This window comes from Trichoderma ghanense, assembly GCF_004382785.1.
Source record: "Trichoderma ghanense strain CCMA-1212 chromosome Unknown scaffold_3, whole genome shotgun sequence".
Classification (NCBI taxonomy): domain Eukaryota; kingdom Fungi; phylum Ascomycota; class Sordariomycetes; order Hypocreales; family Hypocreaceae; genus Trichoderma; species Trichoderma ghanense.
In genome coordinates this window covers 2,428,201-2,455,844 of record NW_027395666.1, presented here as the reverse complement: position 1 = coordinate 2,455,844, position 27,644 = coordinate 2,428,201, and the positions used below count along the sequence as shown (strand labels likewise).

Below are 27,644 nucleotides of genomic sequence, written 5' to 3'. Positions count from 1 at the left end.
TAGGTACATGTAGGTACCTCGGCCGCAGGGAGTGGGCGTAGTGAAAGCTGGTAGGGCTGCGTGAATGGAGAGAAGAAAGGAACTAGAAGTGGCGATGAACAATGGGGGGAGGAGAATCAAAACAGCTGAAGGATGATGAAAAGAAGACAAAAGGCAAAGAAAGCCTCTCGACTGAAGGAACTGCAACTGATCGTTTATATACTGGTAGGAACCCTCCTTACTGAGCCTCAAGCAAGGCCCTTCAGGCCCTTCACCTCCCGCAGCAACCCCCTGCCAGCTGAACTGGGCTCCTGCCGCCTGCTGCCTGCCGCTCAGCTCGAGTCTCCACTCCATACCGGCCGTGATTGGCCAGTTGCGCGATGGGAGCCTGTTCCTCATGCACCTAACCCTGGTATGCATCAAAGCAAACATCTCAGCTTCAGCTTGGCCGCCCTCGACAATCAATGACAACTACATGTTACTGTAGGTACGAAGCGATGCAAAACAATCAAAAATCAAAGTCCGCATCTATTCATCTCCTTTTCAATGCATTTTCTCGTCCCCTTTTCTAACAGCCGGTGCAAATGTTACACAAGTGCCGTCCAACAAGTCTCTTTTCTTTTTTTTTTTTTTTTTTTTAATTCTGTAACTCATGGTATATCCTCCGCCACAGCTCACCTCGTGTTTTCAAACCCAACATCCTCCTCCACAGCTTGGAACAAAAAAAGCAAAAACCAAAGGATCGTGGGTGTCCGTCTATCTAAGATACTGAAAGGCAGGCGTTGCACATGATTTAAAAATGTGGTATAAAGATAAAGTGAACCAAAGCCCGTTTTTTTTTCCGCCCGTTATTGATGGTATCATAAAATCAGAGGAGCCAGCCAGCTAGCCCGCTATTCCCTCATGTTCTATATCGGCCGTAGAGGAAGCAAGATGAAGGAGCGTGAAGAAAAGGATTCATCTTTTTTTTTTGTCGGTTGGTTCTGATCCAGATGCAAATCGTCCTCTGAATGAAGAAGAAAGGGCTTGAGATCGTTATAATGCCATCATACCATGTCGTGAACTCATACTCGTGTTGCCGTTTCCAGTTGTTCGTGTCATGATGCGTCAAGGTCAAATTGATGAGAGGCGATAAAGGGAATGTGGTAAAAGGATGCCCCGTTGAAGGATGCATTTGTGTCGCCTACGCATGAGCGCAACCGCCGACAATGGAGATGAAGAGAAGAAGAAAAAAGCGAAAAAAAAAAAAAAAAAAAAAAAAAAAAAATCGTCAGGTAGGCGATAGCCGACCAAAGACTTTCGCACCGGCTTGACCACCGGATATGGATACCGTGGGGGTTTCCAATCAGCCAAGTCCCATAAACTCGTTTTGTCGCAGGAAGCTCGAAGCAAGTTCGTCGCCGCCCTGCTCTGCCGCTTCCATCCAGTGGACAGCGACGCACATCAAACCTGGATCAGTTCTAACATCACCTTCGTTGCCACCGGAGAGCTGCCCATCACCAGAGCCGCCATTGCCGGCGCCCGACCCTCTGGAAGAGACACCTACACTGCCGAGACCGCCTGCGCCGGAGCTGCCGAGGCCGCCTCTGGTGCGGCCATACTTCTCCATGACTGTTTGCTTAAACACCTCCCTCGGCTTGGACAAGGGAAGCGTCGTTCTTTCAACGTATTCGGGGTTAGATAAGTAGAACAAGGCCAGCTCACGCTGCGCCGTGGGATAGCCTTCCTTGGCGGTAATAGTCCACATCTTGCCAACATCGTTTAGTCCATAGGTAGTGGATGGGGGCGGGGGAGTACCGGTCGATGACTGAGGCGTGTCGAGGGGGGCGGCGTTGTCCGTAGAAGACTGGCGGGCATGCGAATGGGCCGCAATCACCTCGTCTGCCATCTCCACCATAGTTCGACACACCTCCGATTTCAGCTTGAGGGCTGCGAGCCCCGTGTTCCAAAACGCCTTGCCCTTCTCAGGCCTGTCGAGGACAGAGGCGGGGACAAAGGCAGCGATGAACTGCAGGTCGCGGAAGAGTGACTTTGGTCGAATCGACGCGTCTCGGAAGAGAGTGTACAGCTCCTTTGTGATGAGGTCCGAGTTGGAAGCGCCGCCCGATACAATAGACCGCGTCTCCGAGTTGGAACCGCGCGACGTGAAAGAGAATCCAGTCGTCGGGAGGCCAGACTGGAGAGCTTGCAATCGGCGCTCCTTGACATTGTCAATCATGCCCTCCAACGGGGTAGGACGACTGGTGGAGCTGTGATCTTCCACGATGCTGGAGCCTGCATCAGATCTGTTCCATCGCCCCCTCTTGGGACCGCTCGACATCATCGATGCGATGATGAGCTGCTCCAGCTCGTTCAGAGCATTCAGCTTCGCATATGGGTTGGGGTGGACACAGAACATGTTGAGAAGACGCTGGTAAGCCTTCTTGAAGGGAAACTCGTTGGAAGTTTCTTTGGGCGCTGGCGGCGGATCGATGGTGGCCATGGGAGACTCCGGAGAGGCCACAGGGGTGTTCTCAGAGGGCTCCGACGTCCGATCCGCCGTGTTGTCGCCCGCGTTCCTGAGGTTTCCAAAGCTCCTCTTCTTCTCGAGCCCCCTCGGCCTGGCCAATCCCGGCTTTTGCATCGACTTCTTGTCAGACTTGCGGCGAGCCCGCCTCTCGAGGGCGTCCTTCCTGTCGATGCATTGCTGCCCCAGCTTTTGGAACCAGCCGTCCGTCTCCGAGCCCCGTGCCAGGACTTGGTTGCCCAAGTCAGAGAGCAGCAAGCTGGTGAGAGTCTGCTTGAGCTCGTTCAAGAACCGAGTCTTTTCGTCGTCGTTGCGATGCTGCTGAATGGTGTCATTGGACGAGGCTGCCGTGCTTGGTCGACCAGTGGAGACACTCGTGATGGACGGGATCGTGTGATGCTGAGGGGCCGAAAAGGTAGTCGACACGTTGGTCAGACTGGTGGTGGGCGAATATCGCGATGGAGCCGAGCTGGTAGACATGGCTGGTTGGAATGGCGACCAGAACGTGCCCGACGAATCGACGGGCGACGCCTTGTCAAAGTATTCTGGCCCGTCGGGAATGTCGGCCAGCATGCCATGAGTCCTCGAATGGCCGTGTCTCGAAGAGTCCAGAGAGTGGTGGCTGGTGTTGTTGCTTGTCATGGACCTCAGATCGCGCGCAAACGAGCTAGATCGCCCAGAGGATGATGACGTATGGCGCCTGTCCTCGCTGATGATGCTTGTCGAGTCGTCGCCGCCCCATGAGTGATCACGGTCTCGTGCCTTGCTGCGGTCGTGGACCAGCTTGTCTCGCTTGTACAGCTCGCTCGACCACAGCACTGGTGCCTCGCGCAGGGTTTCTCCGACGAGCTTGGAGATGCATCGGTCCACCTCGCAGCAGAAGCGGTGGATCCTCTCCTCTCCCTGGCAAAAGTTTTCGATCCCATACTGGTGCAGCCACATGGACGTCATTTCTGCCTGATCATCGCTAAGCTTGTTCGGCCCGCCTTGCTCCTCCGAAGCGGCCAGGAGGTCCATAATCTGCGATTCGGTGCGGTAGAGGTAGGAGGAACTAGGACCGCGGTTGTTGTGAGCCCTTGAGCGCTGAAACGAGCTCCAACGACGCGGCATACCCATGGTCTTGAGAGCCTGACAGATGTCACGGCTGTGCGCATATTCCTTGGAATTGCGGACGTCGGTCACATACCACATCTTGTCGCGGATGGCATTGACGCGCTTCATCATGGCGTCGATCAGGCCTTCGTGGCGCTCTTGGCTCTGCTTCAGCCAGACAAGCCAGGCATCGTACTCTTCAATGGCAGACGCAGAGCGGCGGATGGCGTCGCGGGGGCCCCTGGCTAGAATGTTGATGAGAGCGGCGAATCCGTCCTGCCGGAGAGAGCTCGAAGCCAGCGCCGTCAACTGGTTCAGCGTCTTCCAGTACATGTGAGCGGAGACGAAGTCGGCCTGGGCCTTTGACTGGGACGAAGCCGCCTTCAGCATTGTGATCAACACAGGCTCGGACTCCTCGGGCTCCTTTGGCGTCAGGTCGGTGGTGGAGATTGTACCGTCGACGCCCATTTGCTTCCGGTAAGGGTTTCGGCTGGCAACCGTCTTCTCTGGCTGAATGATTCTGTTCCTCGACGTGTACTTTCTCAGGCCCGAAGCGCGATTGCTGAGCTGTGCTCGTCCACGCTCGGGCTCCAGGCTGCGAGGGATCTCATAGTCTTCCACCAGCTTGAGGACGGAGTTGCGCAGCTGATGGTAGTCCTTGTCCAGCTCGGGGCGTTGCGGCGTCTCATCCTCGTCGGTGTCTGTGCTAGACGAGTTTTCCTCGTCCTCGAGCTCATCGTCCGGATCGTAGGTCATCTGCGTCGAGAGGCTCTTTCCGTCGGGGGAAATGAAGAGGACAACCCACCTCTCGGCGCATGGGTGGCTCGATCCACGGACGGCATCCGAGCCGAGGTTTTGCTGCATCTCATGGATGGCGAGCCTGAGACGGTAGCCGTCGTCCTCGTACTTGCTCAAGCGCCGCTGCTCCTCGGGATCCTCTGCAGGAGGAGAGTAGCGCGGGGTGGCAGTGTTGAGGTCGTAGATGAAGTCGCGAGACGTGGTGGCGTCGCTGAGGATGGACGAGGCGCTGGTGCTGATGATGGAGGCCGTGTCGAAGCTGTTCTTGTGGTGGTTGGACATGGAGATGGGCTGGGAAATGGCCGACAGCCCGGAGATGGAGGCTGGGCCGGAACGTGCCGAGTGGGGCCGCTTCTCCGGGAAGAGAGCATTCACCAGCGTTGCCAGATCGGCAGGGCTGATGACCAAGTAGGGGCGGACCTCGACCGTCTCCCGCAGGGAGGTGATGGACCTCGCTGGCAGGAGCTTGGCGGCCGGAATCTTGGACCGGGTCCCCTGGAACCTGGCGAGGATGTTCTCCACGTGGCCTTTGATCTTGGGCGGGATGTTCACGGGGACGCAGGTGGCCGAGGGCTTTCCGCTCCACATGCTTGAAACGTATTCATGGGCCTTCATGGCAACCTTTTTGAGAATCTTCTCCCTGGCGTAAGGGGTGATGTGATACTCAGCCAGCATGCCATAGTACTCGGGATGGATGATGACGCCGAGCAGGAAGACAAAGAAGAGGCATCTCCAGACAAGCCACTTGGAGGTGTTCTCCACAAACTTGTTCTCGAGCTTGCTCAATATGGCATTTCCGAGCTCCAAAAGGCCCTCCGGGATACCAGTAGCATCCTCGTCGTCAACCAGCTCGAATAGGCCGTTGACGGCGCGGTCGTAGAAATCCTTGGCCGCGAGCTCGTCCGACTGGTTCCAATCCGAGAGGTTGAATCGGGTGCCATGCTGATCCTCTGCGCGATCAAGCAGGAAAGCACCGTCCTCGAGAATCTTCATCAGGTACCACTCCATGCTGGACTTGCCGGACCAGTCGCGCATAGCTGTCCAGATGTTTAGCACGCAGATCAAGAAGTGCTCGCCGGCAGACTTGGGTTCGGCAATCAGCTTGGCCAGGACCGTCGCCCAGATGTCGGTTCGTCGTTGGTCCTCGGAGCTATCGGGGCCAGCCGAGTTGGCAAAGCAGGCATGGATCAGAATCGACAGCGGATCATGTCTCTGGAAAGAGAGGAGCCTCTCGATATCGGTGTTGGAGGTACTACGGCCCGAGGCACTTGCATGAGGCCGGTTGGGGTTCCGCGTGGGAAATGGGAGAACCGACTCGACCGGCTCCAAACCCTTGTGGAAATTCAAAAATACATTCAGCTCGGAGCTCGAGAGGGCGCATATGCGAGTGGCCAGGTAGTCCGGATTGGTTCGAATCTGGGTCAGGAACTCGATGAAGGTCTCCCGGGCGGAGGCCGAGATGTCATGCAGAAATGGGGTGATGGACTTGAGCGAATCGGCAACGCCAACTGTTGAGTTAGTGGGAGTGTCCAGGCTATCAGACGAGCCCAGGGCAGCAGAAGACAGGGACTCCAGCTCGGGCTCCAAGAGGGCATATCGCCTGAGCTCATCGCAGCTCTTGCGGACGTCGTGGATGGCATTGTAGAGAGCGGCAAAGTTGTCCTTGTCGTCCTTGCGGAAGCTCTCAACGAGGTAACGATGCGCCATCTCGCCGCAGCGCGTCAGGCGGGCGCTCAAGGCGGTGGAGATGAGGCTTCGCTGCAGGCGGATGCGAGTGTTGGCGCGCTTGCGCTCCTGGTACTTGGAGAGGCGCACAACGTGGGCAAGCTCCTCGAGCGTGGTGTTGTCACTGTCCCGCACTAGGTGGGTATTCGTGTACAAGGACGCATCTTGCAGCAGGGGCTTCTTGGTGAACTTTGAGCCCGGCAGCGTCTCGTTTGAGGAGCTCGTGGGAGTCAGGGGGCGGTAGCTGGGGCCGTGCCTGGCGCTGCTCGAGTTTGGCAGGTTGGGCTGGGCCACAATGGCTTTTCGCGAGGCCATGGGAGACTGATGGCGGGGATGACGTCCGCGGCGAGGGACATCATCACTCAGGCGCAAAGCCAGGGTCTGGGGGATGTCGGAGGAGCGGGTGGGCGTCGGGCTGGGCGTTCGCGAGCCGTACCGCTTTGGCCGCTGAGCATCGGCGCTGTTGCCGTTGCTGCTGCTATTGTTGTTGGCGCCGCCGTTGTTCTTGTCCGGTGACGGCGTGGAGGATCTCGATTCGTGTGAAACCGTGGGTGACACGGCTGGACCAGTGGCATAAACCATCAGTACTCGGGTGCAATGTCAAACTTCCGGGAGGAGGTCTGGGCCTGGGAGGACGGCGGCAACGTACGTGGGGAGGATTCAACACAGTCTGGCGAGGAGAGAGAGCGTTGCATGGGGATCATTCTCGTTCCCTGGACAAGGCGAGCGGGTGATGGAGGCTCCAAAGGCCCTTTGACTGTGGCTCGACAGGCGACTACCGGGGCGGGCTAGCTGTGCGGCCGCAGCTGCTTCAGCGCTGTTCTTTTGTTGTTCGTTTCCAAAGGCTATGAAGCGAGCAGGCGAGAGTATCGGACGAGACAGATGACGGCACGGAGACAGCCTCTAAGCTGGCGAGTAAGAGCCCGGCGGCGATAGGTGGGAGATTGTTGCAGAGGAGAAGAGCAGAGGTCGAGGGTGGCGGGCTGGTTAATACCTAAGCAGGCAAAAGAGCTCGGCGGCAGATTTTTGGAGGGGCTCGAAGTGCGGAGGTTTCGCTTCGACTTGAAGGTATCCAACACTTGCGGACGAGACGCAGAGCGAACACCGCTGGGCGATGACGAGAGACGACTCTGGCGCACAGCCAGCGCCTGTTGCAATCCGATGCAGGCCACAGGAGGCGCGGCTGAGATTGGCTAATAATAATACTGCTATTATTACCAGGACGAAGCTCAGGGCGGATGCAGGAGAGAAGGCTGGAGGCGAGCAGAAGAGAGTGCAGCCAGAGGTGAACCTGAAGCTGTAAGGCACAATTGGAGCAGATGGAGGCGCTGGAGCCGGCGTGGGGTAAGCAAAAAAACAGCAGCACAGGCCTGGAGCTTTTAGCGCTGCTCCCGGGTCTAGGGCCCCACCGATAGCACGGCACTGGGGGCTGCTGGGGTCGAGGTTGTAATGCTTAGGCACTGCTGAATGGAGGTATTGTCGATGGAGGAGCTTGGATCGCGAGGGTTCGGCGGCTCGCGGTGGAGTCTGATGTGGTGTCTGTCTGGGTGTGTCGATGTCGCTTGTTTGCGTGCGGATGAGATGGATGAGACTGATGTCCCAGGTGCTGCTGTCTGTCTGGCCGGCTGTCCCTGGCAGCAGGTACTTGCTCCAAGCAGAGGTCGCCTGGCTGAGCTGGTGTCTACACGTCGGGCTGGGCCGGGCTGGGCGTGGCCATCTTCAGGTTTGTGCTTGGTGCAAGTGACGGTGTGAAGGCAGGCGGTAAGGCAGGGCGAATAGGGCTGACGACGAGACGACGATGGGCAACGGCCAACGTGTCGCAGCGCAACGTCGGTGAAGGGCCTCTGGCTGATGACGATGCCGCTGGTGTTTGCACCGAGTGACGTTCCTCGTACTCAGGCAAAGGACAGCGGACAACGATATCGGAAAGTACCGCAAAGTATCGGGGTCGAATCAAGACAGATATCAGACTTGTCGCGGTCTAGCGCAGTGGCAACGATATGATACGATCGCTTCTCTGTGCTGGCGTGGGCGACGGCTGGCGCTACACGAGGGAAGGGCATTCACAGCAGACACGGCAGTGTACGAGTAGGCAGCGCGAGAGAGAATACGTCGTCTCCCAGCAGAGAGGAGGGAGGAGTGGCGGTGGCTTCGAGATGCGATACGGATTACACAAACAGCGTGGAGGCATGATATACTTACTCTCCCACACCGGCGGGCTTACATTAGGTACAGTAGGATGGCACATGGCATCAACATCATCATACCTTGCCTCCCCGTACATGTCTGCCCGAGTGCTACGGGGCGAGACATGCGGCGAGGTCGCACACGCGCGCTCGTATGACTGCCATGACGGGCAGAGACGAATGGCCAAGCAAGAGAGGATACATGTATCCAGAGCATTCGCGGTGCTGCGACAATAAACAGCTCCTCTTCTCCCTCTCTCGTCAACGACAAGAAACAAGAGAGGCCTCAGGTTGGGCCACACGCTCACGTCCACACTCATTCTCACCCTCACCCTCACCCTCACCCTCACGCTTTCCCGCACTGCACAGACACACGCATGCGTCCAGACGTACATACATGGCATGGAGCCGTACGGGAAGCGTGAGAGCCAGACTGTGCGCGCAAGTGGCTCGGCCAAGCACAAGAAGAAGCGAGGAGTGAGAGAGGGAACGAGGCCAGGGAAGACGACGAGGGTGCCCGCCTGGTGCGTCCGGGTGCGTCGTGGTGCGTCTGAGCCCGCGCGGTTGTCTGGTCGCCTCCCCGTCGCCAGTGGTCGGAGGCTCGATGAGTTGGCAGTGCATTGCATTGGCATCTGCTCAACCCCATCCGGACGCAATCGCATCCACCGGCCAATCCATGTCCACCACGAAACGGCCCCAGGGCTCGCCCAATCTGCGTCGTCCACGCCATTGCGGCAGCAGAAGATGGATGCCAGCTCACGCACAAGGGTCCAATCAGGCGCCGCGCCCGACACCACCATGCGTCCCAACGGCTCCCCTTTGCCTCCCAGCAAGCACCGGCACCAGCAGTAGCACCAAAAGCATGTCCCGTTGTCTGGCCCTTGTCCGTACGGAGGACCATGGAGGAGGCTTGCCGCTCTGTCCAACCGCCTCTCTGCAGTCGCCATCGGACGCGTTTCCTCTTGCTTTCGCTTCCGCTTCCGCTTCTGCTTCTGCTTCTGCTTCTGCGTCTATTACTTCTCTTCTTCCCCTTCTCCGTTGTCGTCCTACTTCCCGTGCGTCCTGCTTCATAATCAGGACCCGGCGAGCCACCGCTTCTCAGCCAATGGCCGGATGCCGCCTGCAAGCAGTTTGTTCGCTGGGCATCTCTTCCGTCATGCGCCGCGTCGCCTGACATGCAACCGCCGTGAGTGTGTCGTGAATAATACCTTACCCTGCCTTGCCTCTGCCTTAAGCCTGCCTCTGCCGCACCGTCCCAGTCAGCGAGGCGAAGCATTTCGAGCTTGAGTGGTGGGATTTGCGGCGGGCCTCGCCTAACATCTGATCGAGGGCATTTTTGCAGCCAGATGCTCCACAGCTTCTGCATCTCTGCTTCAACTTTTTGGCTGCATCTGTGCTTCGTGATATCGTAGTCGAATGTCATCTCCCATCATTGATTTGCTGCCCCCGTCCTTTGAAAGTCTACCTTGATGAAGCACGAGACGAAATATCTTCAAGGCAGCTCCGTAAGGTAGGTACGGTTAGCACAGGAACCTGTGAGGTAGCTGGTACGCGTTGCCTGTGCATGGCTCGGAGTGAGTGCATGTCCTCCGTACTCCGTGCCTTCCCGGCTCTGTCTGCTTCCGACTTCTTCAGCAGCTCGCGCATCACATGATTCGTCACCTGCACCTCAGGCAGCTCTTCTGCATCTTCCCGGGATCCTTTGCCTGCAGCATCTCCTCCGTACGGCAACGAGCATCAGACTTCCCTGACCTCCTTTCCGATCCCTCTCGGCCGGCGCTCCTCCAATGACGGCCACTCGATCGCTCGACTGTCCGGCTGCTCAAGCGGTGTAACTAGCGGCTGCCAAAGGCTTCCGAGGCTCTGGGCGAGGCGCTGGCCATGTCGCGACGGCGGGCGTATCTGACAACTCACCGCAGGCGAATCTAGCCAGCCTCGGCGACGTCCATCCCCGTTCCAGGAGGCTTCACGGACTAGACGAGCTGGATCGGGACGTGGCTTGGCCTAATCAACGCTGCTAGCGTACGACGGAGGACGGGAAGAAGAAAGCCTCTGCTCTCTCGCGGGACGCCACAAAGCCGCTGATGCTACCTTGCGCCATCGTGCTGGAGCTGACTGACGGGATGCCATGCTGCCATGATGCCTGTTTGCTTCTCTGCGGCTTATTGCAGGTACTTGTTCGTACTACGGAGTATCTTGTGCTGCTTCTGCTGCTGCTACGGATGCATGTGCATACATACAGCTATTGCCCAACGAGTGGTCCCTCAGCCGGTCTTTCGATGCCCATTCTGCCCGGCCTGCATGAACGGCGCCTTCTCGAGAGCTCTGGCCTGAATATCCCAGATTTCCCTTCCGAGCCTTACGAGCTGTGGCCCAAACTGCTCCACCAGCACCTGCTCGTCCATGTGACCGTCCCATGCCTTCTTCTCGCGTTCTTCATCAGAACCAAAGGTCATGACCCGCCACGTCTGCTTCCAGGACTCTACAGCTTCGCGTGCGAGCGGCGACTCGCTCTGGATGTTGGTGGCGATCAGATAGAACGAAGACCTCTTGGCGTGTGCTCCCTTGGGCTTGAAGAGCTGGATGGAAGAGAACCTGCTAAACGTGTAGACTAGGCTCACGGTGTCGACGGCATCAAGCTTGTGTAATAGGACCACCATGGTGCCGCCTAGCGAGACGTGTTCGAGCCCAATGGCGAGCTGTGTAGCTGCCAGACGCCGCGCCTCCCATCGCTCCCGGTAGGCAGCCCGAACATGGGTTCTCAGGACCTGCCCGTCGCAGAAGACGAGATGGAAGCGCCGCTCGCCTGGGATGTTCGGCACCAGATCGAAGCTCTCAGCCTCTGGGTTGTCTCCAGGAATGTCCGTGAAGCCCATGTCTCCCGCAAACATGGTGACGTCGGCGTATTCGAACGTCACGGCCGGGCCCAGCGGCATGATGATCTCATGTCCTCCTTGGGCGGGTGGCAGGCTAAATCCCGTTGCTTCGGCTCCAGGATTCATGGCTATGGCCGATTCGAGGAATCCACCCGGAGCTGCGCAAAAGTCTAGTATCCGCGCCCTGCCGGGCCATTTTACGTGAACTCGGAGCGCGCCAGTGGCTCGGTTCATTTCGCCGGCGATACCCTTCATCATCTTGTAGAAGAACCGAACCGTCTTTTCATCTGCGTGGTCCGCTCGCTGTCTCTGTTTCGCAAAGAACTCGTCTCCGGCTTTGTTCTCCCAACCCTAAGGTGGACATGGACGGTGAGTAAGGCTGTTGTTACTTCATATTCCGTATATACAAGCAGTGCACCTCCAGTGATACCCTGGCCGGCACCGAGTTGCCGGCGGGCTAGGAGAAGCACTCCGGTGCAAGTAAGCAGACATGGAACGTACCTTTTGCCGCAGGGCATCGAGCACCCTATACTCTGGGGCATTTTGGAGCAGATACGCCTTCAGGACGCGGCCTAGTCGTTCGCTCGCATCTGGACCCTCTCTCGTGTCCGTCCCCAGCGAGCTAGGCATGCTCGGTGTCTGTGTGGAGGGTTCTGATGACATTGTTGTCGTGGGCTTCGTTCGACATGCAGCAGGTCTCCATATAGAGAAGATGCGTCAAAAAGCATGAGGTCAAAACTGCAGCGTGGGCCCCGGGGGTGAGCGTTTAAGAAGACGAGCAAAAGAAGAAGAGCAGCAGAGAAGCGGTACTCGTTCTGGCCTTGGGCGGCCTACCATTGCGCGAGGTATCAGCAGGCGTATTCACTCGGCCAGTTGCGTTTTGAGATCGATATCAGAGTCAGCCTAACGAGCGATTCATCTAGTCGTGGCCAACCAGGAGCGAGTATCTTGTTGGGCAGACGAGCAGGCAAACAAACAAGGCAGCAGCAGAAACAGGAGTAAACACCAATGGTTGCTTGGTGAAGATGCGGGTGACAAACGCGTTGGTGGGTGGGCGCTCTTGATTCACTGCTTCGTTGGTGAATGAGCGCCAGGCGTCGTCCCGTTGCATGCTTGTGACTTGTGCGATGCAATATGCATGTCTTGCCTGATAGAGAGCCAATAAGGAGTCCGGGTGTGTTTGAGAGCAACAGGCTCGCGGTGATGGTCGTCCTCGTGTTGGGCGAGGCTGGGCTGTGAAGACAGAGAGAATCGGGAGAGGTAACACAGGAAGGATTGGGAAGTGAAAAGGACCCAGTTTAGGTCAGCCATGCATTTTGTTCCACGTCGACTCATATGAATCAGTGAAGCAAAGTGTTGTGTAGATGTAACTGTAGGCGGGTTGAGTTTCGGTGAAAAGGTGGATGGGGATTGGGGGGGGGGTTGGAGGAGAGAGGGTTGTTGATGCTTCAGTCTTTGTTTCCAGCTTGTGACAGATGAGCGTGAGTATAGTTGATAGACTCTTGATATTTAACGTGATGACAAGTGAATTGACTGTGTTCGTCTATTATTGTCTCTGACCCTGTCGTGGACGGGGTTGATGTCCTTGCTGGATCTCAAGTGTCATGAAGGCTACCCTGAATACTGCTGTGGTTTGACTTGGGTACTCTGTGAGCAAGGAACGACGACATTTTGTCTGGTGATTTTTTCTTTCAGATAGAATCCCTTCAACACATATTGCTACATGCACGACAGAAAGACGTAGCTGTAACTTGTCAAGGAGGCGGTGATATATTACACTGAGTCTTTACGTGCTCCAGCCCCTCGAATCACAGCAAGCTAATCATCATCTAACACTCCCTCCCAAATCGAACATCAAACTCCTTCAGCACGCTCATGATGCTCGCCGCCTCAACCTCAATAGGTATCCTGCCCGCCTGCGCCGCCCGCGGGTCACTCGTCGGATGGGCCTTGAGCTTCGGCAGCCAGGACCCAATCTCGTCGGCCGCCTGCTCAAACTTGCTGTGGCTGGACAGCGTCTGGTACGCGTCGGCGCAGCTCAGGCCGAGACTGGGCAGACTGGGCAGCGTAATCTTCTCCTGGCTGGGCTTCGACTTGCAACAGCCGCCGCCGGGGCCCTTGCCGCCGCAGCAGCCGCCGCCTGCGCTGGCGCCGCCCTGCTCGCGGTTGAAGCTGGCCACCATCAGTCTGCAGAAGAGACCCGACTTGGGGTCGGCCTGGCACTGGGCGCATGTGCCCGGGCCGTTGGGGCCACAACTCCCGCGGGCGGCCGTGCTGTCTGTCTGCGGCTGCGGTTGGGCGCGCGCTGGCTTGCGGCGCGGAAGCTTGACGGCTCCGTCAGCCGTCATCTCCATGGCCATGGGCGGCAGTGGCGTGACGACATCAGACTCCAGGGGAGGGGGTGTCCTGGTTTGTCTCGTCACGGGGGGGGAGGCATCCCCCGGTGTCATGGCGGGAGTTGCCATGGCGGCGTCGGCACACACGCAGTACGTCCCGTCCTTGCAGAACCCGCAACTGTCTCTGAAGGGGAGAGTGTCTGCTGACGGGAGCTGCGAGATGATGGAGCTGGGTTGAGGTAGCAGCTGCTGCTGCGACGTTCGCGAGAATAAAGAAGTGAAGTCTGTTTCGGTGCTGGCCGCCGCCGTTGGCCGCTGGCGCTTCTCTTGAGATGCCCCCACCGATGGTGATAGAGGACGCTTCAACTCGGGGCCTTGGCTAGTCGCCTTTACGCTGTCGTCCAAGCACTGGCAGGCTGTTCCGAATCCACACTTGCCGCACCCAGTGACTACGGATGCAAGGACTTCCTCGGCACAGGCACAACGGCCATTTGGTGAGCAGCTACCGCAGGTAAGATGTGTTTCGGAGGGGTCGTGGGGAGACTGGATGTCTGAGATCTCAGGTGGGGTGACAATCTGGGAGATGGAAAAGTGCCGCGTCGTGGTTTGCTGCTGAGCCATTCGACTGTCCGACAGACTGTGCCTTTGCTGGGGGTGATGCTGCTGTTGGTGCTGCCGACCGTAAGGCGGCGGAAGTGAGCCCAGGCTCTCCGACCGGAAGTTGTTGGCCTGTTCATATCTGCGACTGAGCGTCTCTGCCTGCATCTCAGCACGAATGCGTTCCTGCCGCTCCCGCTCCAGCATGCTCTCCAGCAGCAGGCATCTGGACCTGAACGACTGCACGTCCAGCTCCAGGTTGCGAATTTGGTCTGTCAGCTCCTTCTCCCGCGAGTCTTGTGCTTTCTTATGCTCGTCCAGCATCTCCTCGAGCTCGCCAACCCGCGCCGCCCGCCTCTCGCGGAACGCTCTCTGGGCTGCTCGGTTCTGCGCCTTGCGCTTTGTGGGCGGCGTGTCAGTGGCCGGCTTCCTCCCCGGCTTGGGCCGCGGCGGAATCACCCATTCCTTGGATGTCATGGACATCTTGGGCTGTGGTTGCTCCGTCTGCGGGCTCGGGCTGATGACCGCCGTCATGGACATTTTGTTGACGGGCGGCAGTGAGATGCGCACAAATGGGGCCTGTGGCGCGGCCGCTGATTTTGGCTGGGAGGGAAGCGGCGCTCGTTTGGGCGCGGCTGGGGGAGCGTCGGGCGGTGAAGGTTCGGCCTTGACGGCACGATGTGATTTGTTGCTGCCGGCGGATGAGGCTTCAAGGGATCCGGAGAGGTGAGGAGGCGACGTTGGTGAAAGGCTCGCCATGGTGGTGCGAGTCTAGGTGGGTTCGGTCGGGGGCGATCGATGATTCGCTGTCGGCGGCAGCTCGGAAGCCCGAGAAGGGAAAAACTGGGGCGCTTTATGCACCGCGGGTTCACGCACTGCCCTGAGGTCGCTATTTGCCGTTTGTCGCTGAGCTTTCCCCGGTGCGATGAAGCAGTTGCCGTGGGATGAAATTTCCCGAACTGGAGGGCGAAGATAAGGGAAAAATGTCCGAGATGTGGTGATCGAGGCCGGCAAAATTGTGCGGCCTGCAAGCGACGGAATCTGGAATGCTCTTGAGGATTCGTTGGCCTTACACCGAGCAGACCAGCCAATGAAGGTGAGAGCAGCAAATACAGATTCAAGGCTGTGCCTTCTGCGCGGCTGCTTTGTATAAGTGATCTGTTGAGATGGCGAGATGCAAGGAAAAGAGATGGAAGCGGGGGCAGAGGGGGTTGCGCAGTCTCTTTTTCGCGACCCGAGCGTACCCGGCCAGCTTCTTATAACGAGCCCATGGTCCGATTCCAGGAGAACTGCGGGTGGGCTTGATCGATTGATAAGATTTGATTGATAAAAATTTGACGCGCCATCCAAAAGTCGGCGCTCCCCACTTGTTTCACACCAGCCAATCATGCAACTACAGCCTGTGATGGCTCCACCACGAGTCATCGCTTTCTCCATCTTGGCAGCTCTTTGACCGAAACAGTTTGTGGGATTATTGCGTTATTTGCGCTGCTTGTCTGGTCCAAGGTTGCCAAGTCTGGTCTCGCTATGGACTCAGGGTTCATGATTATCGATAGCAATGGTTGCTGTGACCTATAGTCAACCTGGTCCTCTATGGTGCTAGTGCTGCATGTGAGGTGCTTGAAAAGTACAGAATACTTCCGTACAGTCGAGTAAAGACGTCTGTGTCTGGCCTCGTTATAGCAGCCGAGTAAGGCGAGGAAAAAGGCTCACGCACACTCTACCTTCGTATTCGGGCTCTGGTCAGCATAAATAGCGATTCTGCAGCAGCTCGCTTGCCAGATCTGCATCCACTCTCTTGCCCTGAATGGAGCGCTTCGTGAAGATCAATGGCCACCCGTTTCCTGTCGCTTGCCGAGCTCATGGCGGAGCAGCTCGACCTCCGAGCAAGGCAACATCATAAAGACTGGATCCGACCGACATCGCTGCTTGCCAAAATCTGCCCAAACGGTTTAGAATCGAGCACCTTTGAACCGCCTTGGGTTGGTCAATTGTAAAGATTTTTCTTCCTTGGAGAGCTCATCGTAGTCGCCTTGATGGACTGTGAGTCTGTGACCGTGGTATGCATATAGTGGGGCTATTCAACAATGCGATATCTGGGACCCTGGCGTCAACGAGCTCTATTCGCAGCATGTCCACTCCATCTCACCATAGTCGACCATTGCTGAGCACAGTATCGCTTCCCTTGAATACGCCTCTGTTAGGCAATTGGTACATCTCTTGACTTTGACCGCGTTATCGACCAATTGCTATCCTATTCCTTTCCCATGGCTGCTGTTCCCCCCTCTCTGCCGCTGCGCGCAGGCCGACAAGGCGGATCAACCTTCAACCTCCCCTCCGACTCTTCAGACACCGAGGACGATGCTCCCCTACCGTTTCCAGCAGCCCTCCCACGATCCGACTTCCTAGCACCCGAGTTTCAGCCCGCCGAATACCTCTCAGCTCTCCCCCATCGCCACCAGACCCTAGAGGATCTGCGGTCAGACCTGCGCGAGCGAACGGCGACTATCAGCACCGAGCTCCTGGAGCTCGTCAACTCGAACTACACAGCATTCTTGTCATTGGGGTCTGAGCTGCGAGGTGGCGACGAAAAGGTGGAAGATGTCAAGGTTTCCCTTCTCGGGTTCCGTAGAGCCGTGGAAGAAGTAAAGGAAAAGGTGTCCGAACGCCGAAGAGACGCAGACTCGCTTACGAATGAGCTGCGAGACGTACGTTCCGAGATTGAGCTGGGGCGGACAATGCTCGAACTCTCGGAACGGCTATCTACGCTAGAGGAAACAATGGCACTGGATAGTCTACCGAAGAAGGAAGCTGCGGAGTGGGAGGATGACAGCGAGGACGACGAAGAGCTTGAAGCGGAGGCCGTAGAAGGCTTGATAGGGAGCCCCCCTTCGAAACTGCTGGCTTCGGCGCGCGAGTGCAGTCAGATCGGGGCCTCGATCAACAAGCTGGATGAAACCCATGCATTCGTTGCCAAGCTGAGGGCGCGACTGACCAAATGCCGGAATACACTTTTACTGGACTTGAACAACGCCCTCAAAGAAGCGCGAGCTGCGGGAGTGGCCGGTCAGGGCCGAGTCTTGGGCTATCTTGGCGTCTATCGGGTTCTTGATGCACAGAGCGATGCCGTCAAGGCCCTCCGAGGAAGATGATCGCCAATATAAAAAAGGACAAACAAAACAATGATACCCATAACAGATATTTGATATCGAGCGTTCTATTTTATGCAATGTTTTGGATATTGTACACTTTATATATGTCGTTATTGATTTACATGACACCTGACAACGCCTCGACTGTGACTCCGCTCTCTGGATCATTCAGCCTGCTGTTCAAACTCAGCGCCGGGCCGTTGGTCGTGCTCAGAATGACCTCGTGCACTTCTTTGGAAACTTCTTCGGAAATCTCAGCGCATTCCGACTTGACCTTCTTCAACAGCGCCTGAATGTTGGCCTTGAGCTGGTCAGGCGTGTGGCCGAGCTGTCCAATGGCCATTCGAATGACACCCTGCCTCTCTCGATAGTCCGCAGCGCCTGCCGAGTCGCGAATGGACTTTACCACATCGCTTACGATCGTCTTCATCCTCTTGCTCGGCATGAGACCCTTGGGACCCAAGATCTTTCCTAGGCCCGCCTTGTTGAGCGCCTTTTCACTGTTTTCGTGGCAGATCAGACGATCAAAGTCAATCTTTTCCTGGCGGATAGCCTCGAACAGGGTCTCCTCTCCCACAGCTACGGCGCCGGCCGCGGTGGCAGCAGTCGCGATATCGCTGCCTTCGGGGCATATAACAGCGATTTGCCAGTCGCTCTGTACGGGATGCGGCAGTCGGATGCTGTTCTTGATGACAGGACCGTTTCGCGCAGTCTTGAGGTTGATGTGAATTTCGTACTTGATCGAAGCGGGAGGCTGGCCGACTTCCACGGCTCGTAGAACCCTAATCTTTTGGTTAGCAGCTCGGAGCATTGGTTCCTTTTTCGCAGCTTGGCAAGTATTACCGCATAGCATCGCATAGCGTAAACTGCGGAAATTCCCTCTTCTCCAGGTTGTGTCGCTTAAAGTCCTTTGGGACAGTCTTCTTCTTCGTCTTCTTTGTCCGCACCACCGAGGCTTGTCGAGACTGTATCAGCGCCGGCGCCAGGAATCGGGGTATCAGCGGCGCCGCCGGCCGTATTGACTGTTGCGAGAGTGTCAGCCTGGCCACTGAGGCCAGACACCGGTCAATTGGTGCCATTTTTGCTGCCGGCTATCGACCTCGAAGATGTGATACGTTGCGCCAGAACCTCGACTTTGAACGCTCGCCAATATTCTGCTGCCTCGTGCCTCGGAAATTAGGCTAAAAAATCAGCAGGGCGGTCTTATCGATAACAAAATATATGGCACGACTGGCCCCTCGTCCTGCTTAGAGCAAAGCCCCTCCATTCCCCCCACCAAAGCGCCGAAAATCGTCGTTCGAGTCACGATAGAGCTTGTTCTTGCTTCTTCTGTCTTCATCGCAGTTTGTACCAAAGCAGCCGAGAACATGAAGCACGAGGAGCTTGAAGCCATCTCCGGCAAGCTGGCCGGCGACTTCCGCACCATTGAACCCTTCCTGAGGGACCTGGACAAGCACCTGACGCTGCGGTCGTACCTCGAGGGCTACACTCTGGGAGAGCTCGAGACCAAGATCTGGCAGACTCTGCGGGCCAATAAGGTCGCCATTGGCTTCATCCGCAAGAATGGACTGCCCAACCTGACCCGATGGTTCACCTTCATCGAGCAGTCGCATCCCGAGATCCAGGAGAGCCCCAAGGCCGATGCCGCTGTCAAGGCTACCAAGGGCGGTGCCAACTACAACCTCGCCCTCCAGGATACCGACAAGGGCGTCGTTACTCGATTCCTGCCCGAGCCTTCGTATGACATCTACCGTTTCGTTCTTGACGCTGCTATAAGTAACATCATTTCTAACGCTTCCCTAGTGGCTACCTTCACATTGGACACGCCAAGGCTGCCCTGCTCAGCGACTACTTCGGTCACGTTGCCTACAAGGGCCAGATGCGCCTGCGACTCGACGACACCAACCCTGCCAAGGAGAAGGAGGAGTTCCAGGATGCCATCGTTGAGGACCTCGCCCTTATGGGCATCAAGCCCGACAGCTTGACTTACACCTCCGACTACTTCGACTACCTGTACGACATGTGCAAGAAGTTGATCTCCATGGGGCAGGCATATGCCGACGATACCGACCAGGAGACTATGCGCAGCCAGAGAATGGACGGCATTCCTTCCAAGCGCCGTGACCGAACCGTCGAGGAGAACCTGCGAATTTTCGAGGAGATGAAGAAGGCCTCCGAGGAGGGTCTGGCACACTGCATTCGTGCCAAGATCTCTTTCGACAACCCCAACAAGGCCATGCGTGATCCCGTCATCTACCGATGCAACATCGAAAACGCCCACCATCGCACCGGCACCAAATGGAAGATGTACCCCATGTACGACTTTGCCTGCCCCGTGGTTGACAGCTACGAGGGAGTCACCCATGCTTTGAGATCCACCGAGTACACCGACCGAAACCCTCAATACCAGTGGTTCCTCGACACCCTGCAGTTGCGCCAGGTTCACATGTGGGACTTCTCCAGAATCAACTTTGTCAGGACGTTCCTGTCTAAGCGCAAGCTGGCGAAGCTGGTTGACGCTGGACTGGTCTGGGGCTGGGACGACCCCCGAATGCCCACTATCCGCGGTATCCGACGACGAGGAATGACCATTGAAGCGCTGCGTGACTTCATCATCAAGCAGGGCCCCAGCCGCAACGTGGTCAACATGGACTGGACCACCTTCTGGGCCAACAACAAGAAGGTTATCGACCCTATCGCTCCCCGATTTACAGCTCTTCTGCGCAAGGACCTGGCCAAGGCTGCCGTGACCGGATCGGAGGCTCCCGCCGCCGTTTCCACCGAGGAGCGACCAAAGCACCCGAAGAACGCGAGCGTCGGTACGAAGAAGGTCATCTTCTCGCCTAATCTCTACATTGACCAGGCCGATGCCAAGAGCTTCAAGGCGGACGAAGAAATCACCTTGATGGGCTGGGGCAATGCCTTTGTTCGGGAAATCTCCACATCGGATGACCCCATCACCAGCTTCAAGCTCGAGCTCAACCTGAAGGGAGACTTCAAGAAGACTGAGAAGAAGATCACCTGGCTGTCTGCGGAGGGCTTCAACCTGGTCCCCGCTGAGCTGTGGGAGTTTGATTACCTCATTACCAAGGACAAGCTCGAGGAGGAGGACAACTTTGAGGACTTCCTGAACCCCAACACGGCCAGCATGGAGGACGCCGTCTGCGAGGCCGGCGTTGGCGAGCTCAAGAAGGACGACATTATCCAGCTCGAGCGAAGAGGATTCTACAGAGTGGACAAGGGCATGAACGACTGGGCCGAGGGCGAGGCTGGATTGAAGGGACCAAGGGTCGTCCTCTTCAGCATCCCCACCGGTAAGACTGGTCCTAAATAGAGAGCATATAGTCAATGAAAAAGAGGCGAAGCCAGCCGAACTGTTTGACCAAGAGACCTTTGACCAGGGAATTCAGGCGACCAGGCCACACGAATTTGTCTTCTTCTCTCCTTCTTTACCCTTTGTGGTCATATGGAACGGCTACTGTACGTGATATGGATTGAACGGGCCAAGAGCTCCGTATACTTCTATCCTCTCATAAGTTAAATATTTCGACGACATGATATGTACATTGCATGTATATACATATTGCTCTGATGATCAGGTAGGTAGGTATGTTCCATATGAGCGACGCTAGTGTAGATCTTTTGACATGGAGTGTGTTCAGTCTGGGAGACAAGTGAGCATGTCACGCAGCTTCTTTAGCACCACGGCCTGCTTGCTGTTGGGCGCAGTAGTCTTGTCCCGAGCGTTGCCAACACTGACGGAGGCGAAGCATCCGCCGTGCGTGATTACGGTCAGCTCGGTGGGCAGGCGATTGCCGCCACAGAGGTCGACATCCGGGGGCGAGACGATGCCTGGGTTGATGCGGCTTAGCACCCACTTGAAGCTGGAGAGTTCAGTGCAGTTGCCCTCGACCCTGGGAAAGTTGACGTTGAGGAAGACGTCTGAAGGGAGGTAGGGGGTCCCAGATGAGAGGATCTTGTTGGTCAACTGGGTGGCGAGTTGGCCGTACAGAATGCTACGAAGGGGCGTCGGGTCCATGTCGAAAGGTGCTCGACCGAGAGATGCGGCGGAGAAGGCGATGGAGGGGATGCCGGCGCGGGCGGCAAATGTCGCGGCGTTGACGGTTCCTGAGAAAGGGAGCTGGACGAAGACGTTTGTCCCGACGTTGATGCCGGACACGGCGAGGTCTGGGGCCGAGCCGTTCCATAGCTGCGGGCCAAAGGTGGTGATGCCGTATTTCATGGACGTCACGGGGAAGGAGTTGACCCAGTTGAGGTCGGGGCGGGAGGCGTTGTGGCCTGTTGGGCTGCCGTTGCCGATGCAGGAGTTGTATTGGCAGGGTTCGTTTCGGGGAGTTGGCGGTGCGTCACTTGATCCTTTACATTTTTACACTTTGTTAATGACGCTTATATCACGGGGGGTGTGAGCCGGGAGACCGGGCTTACCGGTTCCTGACTGGTCCTCTGCCGGGGCGGAAAGGACGACGTCGTGGCCGGCGGCGATTAACGCGTCGTTAAATGAGCGGATGTAGGATTCGGCCCAGCCGTCGTCATTTGATTGGATTATACGTGCGCATTGGGCGGCGAGGGCTGAGATGATGATGGAGAGACATATTGAGCGTTTCATTGGGAAGGGGAGGAACTGAGAGACGCGACTATTGCATGAGAGTGACGCGTTCCCAGAAATAGAGGGATACGAGAAGAGATGAGTTGAGCGGTAGATGAACAGGAGACGCGTTGGTGATGGACGGGCTGGATATGTCGAGGGATGAAGGTGAGCTGAATGCGGGAGGTGCCCGACGTTGGAGGTTAGTGGGCCGTGTGAGTTGCGTGTAAGCACATGGCTTGCAACGGAAATAGCTGGGATGCTGCGGCTGTATGGGAGGGTCTACAACATTCCACCGGGGAAAGAAGTACATATTAGTACAGGAGAGAAAGGAATGAACCAAGTGCGAGATAAGCGGGATATATAGAGGAGAATAATTCAGACTTTTTCGTTCTTCAGTCTCGATATACGACTTCTTCTGGCGATTATCGGGGAGAGGCAGAGTGAGTCCTACCTTGTGTGTAAAGATTCGGCCAAACCTTGAAGACATTACCTACCTGAGTGTGTATGAATACATTCGCAAAGCGCAGCTCGGATCCATTTACATGTGAATAGTGTCATGGCTGAGGTGAAACTGCAGGTGCTAGTGCCAAAGGAGTTGAGTTGACCCAACTTGAAGGTCATAAAGCAGGTGAGAATACTTTCTCACGTTTGGCTTTTAGGAGTTTCTGTAGAAGGTCAGATGCAGGAACCTGGTCATGGGTCACGTAAACTCAGATATCCGAGACGAATCGTATAAAGAAAAACGGCATTTAGACACTGTAGTTTGCATGAGATGAATACGCACCCACTAGAACTCTACGCTCGCCGACATAGGGTTGATCCTGGCCTGAAATGGACCGTAACGTCTTTCCAAAGGCTCGAGACAGAGTCTTTGCGTGTGATCTTACGACAGTCCAACATGGAAGTCTCTTGGTCTGCGCTGTAGATTGGCTGACCCAGTTAAGTGTGCCTCAGGGGCAGTTCAACACCCCAGCCGGTAATGTTGCTCATCTGCGAGCCAGTGGACATATTTGGACGAGCATAAAAAGGCCGAGGTTGAAACTCCCGTCCAATTGGTAACTCCCGGAGACGCTACTCCGCTGGCAGTCTTATCAGAAGCGCAGCCTTACTTCTAGAAGGACAATGTACGAAGAAGAGTCAAAACAGAAATGACGGAACTTAACCAACGCCACGATGGTTTCATGTGGATGGTAGACTGCCCAGCCTCATCAAAAAAAGGTTCCTTTGTAGCCCCAACAATTTTCGTCAAAGTTGCATGATGGCTGCTCGACACCCGTACTTCTCGATTTCTAATGGTGGCTTCGTTTCCCTTCGGAGAGACCAGGCCTCCCGACCTCTCTATGCCAACAAGGGCATCAAATACTCTCTTCTTTATCAAGAATGATTGGACGAGGTGGTCTCAAGCCTTGAAGTGTCTCAAGTATCCAGTGATAAGGTTGAGGACTGAGTTTGCTTCAGCCATATCAAGTGGCTTGAGCAGGTTTTCTCATTTCGTTATGGAATATTGTTCCCCGGCACACTTTGTGGTTGAGTTAAGGTTATACCTAGGACGCATGCAGATTGGTCATGATTAGCGTCGACATTGTCTTCTGGGGTATAAATGTAGCCGGATATCCCCTTCCGTCTTCTGAATGTCCCCGACGTGAAGAGCAGACACTCGCCCCTCCTCCAAGACCATCGCCTCGTTTTCATCCAATCCTTCCAATTCTTTCTCCATGGCTCACACCGAACAAGGTCAGGCTGGGCCGCCACCAGCGGGCACATTCTCCGTTCACGTAGAACGGGTGACAGCGACGGAGGACACAGATGAGAGAAACACCCCAGTGATACGACGGGGCACCTATCCCCCAACAGTTCCCCAGGATGGCTTGGTGGAGCGAATAAACCGAGTCCGCACGATCATGAGCGGCCTCGAGTATCACATGGAAGAGCTATCGTATGCGGAAGCGGCCAGCGGCGACGATGGCGAAGGCGAATGCGAAGACGTATGCGATGGACACGAAACCTCGAATCAGCAGTTGAGCTACTTGCAGAAGACGCTTAGCATGGAGCTGGCGAAGATGAGACAGGAGGAGATTCTGCTGGAGCGCCAGCTCCTCCTACGCGAAAGGGCTGCTGGCCTGACCCCACAGGGGAAGATGGAGGCAACCTTGTCTTCGCAGATTTGGCGCTTTACTTTGGCCGGGGGCGATTTCTGGCGCAATTTGAAGGAACGGATGCAGCTTGAGGACCCCTCTGCGGTTAGGCTCAGGCACTCGGGGGAACCGGTGGGCATCAGGCAGAAGTTGGCGGCGCTGTATAAGGACGACGACGGCCTGGAGAATCGAAAGCGGCCAATGTACTTCAAGAGGGACGCCCTCGAGTTCTATTCTGCCATCCCGGAGCGTCACGGGAGGAGCAAGGACGAGGGATGGTGCCACATCACTGGGACGTGGTATCCCAACCCCCTAGAGCCGGCGAACATTGTTCCCTTTCACATGGAGGCGAACAAGCTGGCGGAGCTTGTCTTTGGGGCCGTCACCGTGTCGGTAAGGTCGTCTGCCAACGCGTTGCTGCTGCGGCCGGGCTTCCACTGCTGGCTCAAGGAGTACAAGTTTGTCATTGTGCCGTTCGACCGTTCCGAAGGAGCGGTTACGCGATGGAAAGTGGAAGTCATCTGCCCCGACAAGAATAACCCCCGGTCTCTGACTGACGAAGTCAGGGGATGGAAGTACGGCGAGAATATTGACGGTAAAGAGCTGTCGTTCTTGGGCAAGAACCGGCCCGCCACAAAGTTCCTCTGGTTCCACTTCCTCATGGCCATGGTGCGCATCAAGGACCTGGAACGCGAGAATTGGCGAGAAGTTTGGCAACGGTACTACCGCGAGGAGCCCTTTCCGGCGCCCAGTAGCTACATGAGGAAGGCCGTCATTCGGGCGTTGGCGACTTATTTCTCAGTGGGAGATATGAATGTGGTGGAGAGCTGGGTGTATCGTCAGGGATTCGAAAACTACCATATTCAGGATGAGTTGGTCAAGAAGGAGATTGCGCGACGCGTTCATCTGCTTGTTCTTGAGGATCGCGGCAATCCTGACTACAAGTCTGACTACAGTGATGTCGTTTGGGAAGGCGGCTACGACTTTTATGATTGAGTGGGTATCGGTAGTTAGCCATGATCTTTAGGGGGTCAATTTTAATAACAAGTTTGGCTTTGAAAGCGGCGTAGATAATACAGCTTCAGGTAGCCTTAAGAAGCGTTTCATGTGCCACTTAAATGAAACCCAGAACATCGCGTTTTCTGTTCTCTACCACGACCCAGTCATGATTGTCTGCTCGTTGACCGTCCGAGCCCTTCTTGTCATCATCCCCTCCTGGTCTGTATTTCTTGAGGTTCTCAATAGCCCAAATCATCTCCTTTGTCAGTGGCGGTGGAATCCTTCCTTGGCCAGTCAGGGTCCCCAGCCCAGACAGCTTGAGGAAGCCTTGCAGCCATTCACGCGTTTCGCCATCGTCCCAAGAAATGTCGTGGAACCTGCGATGCTCTCTTCGTGTAAGCTCTTCTCTGGCGTCTGCCCAGGCTTGCTGCTCTGATATTGGAGGTAGAGGGACTGGATTGCGGTTCGCAAACAGGCGGGCGAGAGCAATGGCCTGGTATTCGAAGCTTCGGAATGTCAAGACGCGAGGCAGGCCCACGATGCCGAGGTTCGGGAAATCTTGGAAGAATGTGTGCCAGTAGCTTTTCACTAGTTGCCCTTTTCTGTCATCCCACAGGGGTTGGCCGTTCTTCTTTGCGTTCCAAAAGGGATATGATGGCTTGTATCCGGTACAATAGATGACTGTGTCGATGCCGTCCAGGTACGTGCCATCTTCAAAGAGGATTCTGCCGTTGGGAAGGTATTCTGATATCACGGGCTTCCATTCAATGCCTGCTGGAGGTGAATCTCCCTCCCACCAGATTTTGGATCTCCTTGATTGGTAGACGGGGAGCTGAGCTGTTGAAACGAGCTCGCGGCTGATGTCTGTTCCTGATGCTGAGTTGCCAATCACCAACACTCGTTTGTTTCTGTAGATACTTGGGGATCTGTAGGTTTTGGAGTGGATTATGCGGCCGGGATACTTTTGGATGTAGTCCTCCAGTCCTTTGACGTGCGGTATCTGAGCGTGTAAGCAGGGCTCTTTTTTTTTTTTTTTTTTTTTTTTTTTTTTTTTTTTTTTTTTTTTTTTTGAGCTGTTGGAAAAGGGTACAACGTACAGTTGGCACAGAGTAGTGGCCGTTTGCCAAGATCAGGGCATCAAACGTTTCCTCCCACCAGATGTCGACGTTGCGGAGAGCATCATACTTTCGGAGGGTCAACTTCCATTGCGTTGAGCCATCGTTGGAGGGGTGATTAATCTTGAGAACATCTTCAACAGTGGTGTTGAGGACCAAGAATGAATCCGTCTTGTGTAGTGCAAAGTAGTTTTCGATGTACTGACGAGGAATGTGGTGAGGTGCGAATGGGCCGTATGGAAAACGAATATCCGAGAAAGACATGGCAATCTCAGGCACGTTTGTTCTTTGAATTTGTCAATTTACAATTAGCCCAAAAGCAAACTCTTTCTCATAGACTTACGTCAGTGAACTGTAGATTGGAGTTTTGGAGAATCTCTCCTGCTCATTGGGCCCAGTAACTGCAGGGAGATTATGGGGGATCTCGAGGGGAGGGTCGGTTTCGGCCGGCAGGGCCCCGGGCCTGACGAGGATATCGGGCTGAACCGCGGGATCGTATATCCTAAGATGGGTTACGGATAATGAGCGTTCATTGTTGATGCTTCATGCCATGGCTCAAGTCATTCTTACCATGTTCCTCCTGCAGATTCTCGCCTCTCGAACACACGGATATAGTCGAATGCTTCCTCGGCTTTCAGCGCCGCCGCGGTTACCGCTCCTAGACGCCCGCATTAGTAATTCTCGTTCCGTCTCATGCTCACGCTTATCTTATATCCGCTCATGATTGACTGTATTACCTGCAGCTCCCGCGCCAATGACGGCAACCGATTTGATTTTATTTCCTCCGCCCATCTTCTCTGGAGTCTCAAGTATCATGGATTTGTTCTATGTCAATTGAGGAGGACTGCAGTGAGGGGTTTAGAGGTTTGAGTGACTGGGAGAATCATCACGTCTTTGAGAAGCCGTGCGATTATCACGTGCGATTGGGATGTCGTGATCGACTTGGGTGATGGCACGATGCAGGCCGTGTATGTCAGCTTCTGTTGTATTGGCAAATCGCTGCATAAAGCGCGTTATCGCGGAGTTGCTATTTGTATCGAGATTTGGCGGGTTGATGTATGTCGCCACCTTATCAGTGCTGCCACTTATATTGTGCAGATTGTGAGGACGAAGAATACATTTAGGTCTATTTATCGAACACCGATAGACGAGGTTTTTGCAAGTGTAAGAGTGATCTCACTTACTTGCCGCTGTCCGATGGCAAGCCGCCATATGCTCGCTGCTTATCTCAGGTAACCTGAATGACCCGTCACCGTTTTTGCCTATAGGTAGTATGTTGTGTCTATCCTGTGCTCTCTTGAAGCAAGTAAACGCTTTGGATACTGCCTTCAATGCCCCCAGTCCTGCGATACTGTTTCTGAGGCTTTGTACATGCGACTACCCATATAAGCTCTATGACTTCCTCCCCAAGGCATCAGCGATCCCTCTGGCAGGATTGCTGTCTGCGAACGATGGATCTACATGTGGCCTTGGCGCCGATTACCTGCATCGATTCAGGTACAAGTCAGGCACATTAATCGGACCTAAGTCTGAATAACT

General features: G+C 55.7%; 10 protein-coding genes across 10 annotated transcripts; 4 read left to right on the top strand and 6 right to left on the bottom strand.

Annotated features, from left to right (window-relative positions):
- Positions 1-1,324: 1,324 nt before the first annotated feature.
- Positions 1,325-9,599, bottom strand: CCMA1212_004157 (uncharacterized protein; the record flags this gene model as incomplete). The annotated part of the gene is made up of 2 exons (XM_073701473.1): positions 9,051-9,599; positions 1,325-6,629 (listed from the first exon to the last, which is right to left on the bottom strand). The coding sequence occupies exons 1-2, from the start codon at positions 9,560-9,562 to the stop codon at positions 1,325-1,327; spliced, it is 5,817 nt and encodes a 1,938-aa protein (XP_073560553.1). The 5' UTR covers positions 9,563-9,599.
- Positions 8,689-9,138, top strand: CCMA1212_004158 (uncharacterized protein; the record flags this gene model as incomplete). The annotated part of the gene is made up of 1 exon (XM_073701474.1): positions 8,689-9,138. The coding sequence occupies one exon, from the start codon at positions 8,689-8,691 to the stop codon at positions 9,136-9,138; it is 450 nt and encodes a 149-aa protein (XP_073560546.1).
- A 951-nt stretch (positions 9,600-10,550) lies between the features above and the next one.
- On the bottom strand, positions 10,551-11,825 carry CCMA1212_004156 (uncharacterized protein; the record flags this gene model as incomplete). Its single annotated transcript, XM_073701472.1, has 2 exons — positions 10,551-11,513; positions 11,664-11,825. The coding sequence occupies 2 exons, from the start codon at positions 11,823-11,825 to the stop codon at positions 10,551-10,553; spliced, it is 1,125 nt and encodes a 374-aa protein (XP_073560552.1).
- A 1,166-nt stretch (positions 11,826-12,991) lies between these two features.
- On the bottom strand, positions 12,992-14,854 carry CCMA1212_004155 (uncharacterized protein; the record flags this gene model as incomplete). The annotated part of the gene is made up of 1 exon (XM_073701471.1): positions 12,992-14,854. One exon carries the CDS (start codon positions 14,852-14,854, stop codon positions 12,992-12,994), a length of 1,863 nt encoding a protein of 620 aa, XP_073560554.1.
- Positions 14,855-16,362: 1,508 nt separating this feature from the next.
- CCMA1212_004154 (uncharacterized protein) lies at positions 16,363-17,247 on the top strand (the record flags this gene model as incomplete). The annotated part of the gene is made up of 1 exon (XM_073701470.1): positions 16,363-17,247. The coding sequence occupies one exon, from the start codon at positions 16,363-16,365 to the stop codon at positions 17,245-17,247; it is 885 nt and encodes a 294-aa protein (XP_073560121.1).
- Positions 17,248-17,365: 118 nt separating this feature from the next.
- On the bottom strand, positions 17,366-18,426 carry CCMA1212_004153 (50S ribosomal protein L1; the record flags this gene model as incomplete). The annotated part of the gene is made up of 2 exons (XM_073701469.1): positions 18,091-18,426; positions 17,366-18,029 (listed from the first exon to the last, which is right to left on the bottom strand). The coding sequence occupies exons 1-2, from the start codon at positions 18,324-18,326 to the stop codon at positions 17,366-17,368; spliced, it is 900 nt and encodes a 299-aa protein (XP_073560549.1). The 5' UTR covers positions 18,327-18,426.
- A 188-nt stretch (positions 18,427-18,614) lies between these two features.
- Positions 18,615-20,581, top strand: CCMA1212_004152 (putative glutamate-tRNA ligase; the record flags this gene model as incomplete). Its single annotated transcript, XM_073701468.1, has 2 exons — positions 18,615-18,985; positions 19,051-20,581. The coding sequence occupies 2 exons, from the start codon at positions 18,615-18,617 to the stop codon at positions 20,579-20,581; spliced, it is 1,902 nt and encodes a 633-aa protein (XP_073560548.1).
- Positions 20,582-20,905: 324 nt separating this feature from the next.
- CCMA1212_004151 (5'-nucleotidase SurE) lies at positions 20,906-21,874 on the bottom strand (the record flags this gene model as incomplete). The annotated part of the gene is made up of 2 exons (XM_073701467.1): positions 20,906-21,624; positions 21,694-21,874. The coding sequence occupies 2 exons, from the start codon at positions 21,872-21,874 to the stop codon at positions 20,906-20,908; spliced, it is 900 nt and encodes a 299-aa protein (XP_073560551.1).
- A 1,697-nt stretch (positions 21,875-23,571) lies between these two features.
- CCMA1212_004150 (uncharacterized protein) lies at positions 23,572-24,987 on the top strand (the record flags this gene model as incomplete). The annotated part of the gene is made up of 1 exon (XM_073701466.1): positions 23,572-24,987. One exon carries the CDS (start codon positions 23,572-23,574, stop codon positions 24,985-24,987), a length of 1,416 nt encoding a protein of 471 aa, XP_073560550.1.
- Positions 24,988-25,105: 118 nt separating this feature from the next.
- Positions 25,106-26,897, bottom strand: CCMA1212_004149 (Thiol-specific monooxygenase; the record flags this gene model as incomplete). Its single annotated transcript, XM_073701465.1, has 5 exons — positions 25,106-25,990; positions 26,088-26,391; positions 26,449-26,607; positions 26,676-26,763; positions 26,843-26,897. The coding sequence occupies 5 exons, from the start codon at positions 26,895-26,897 to the stop codon at positions 25,106-25,108; spliced, it is 1,491 nt and encodes a 496-aa protein (XP_073560536.1).
- Between the last annotated feature and the right edge of the window lie 747 nt (positions 26,898-27,644).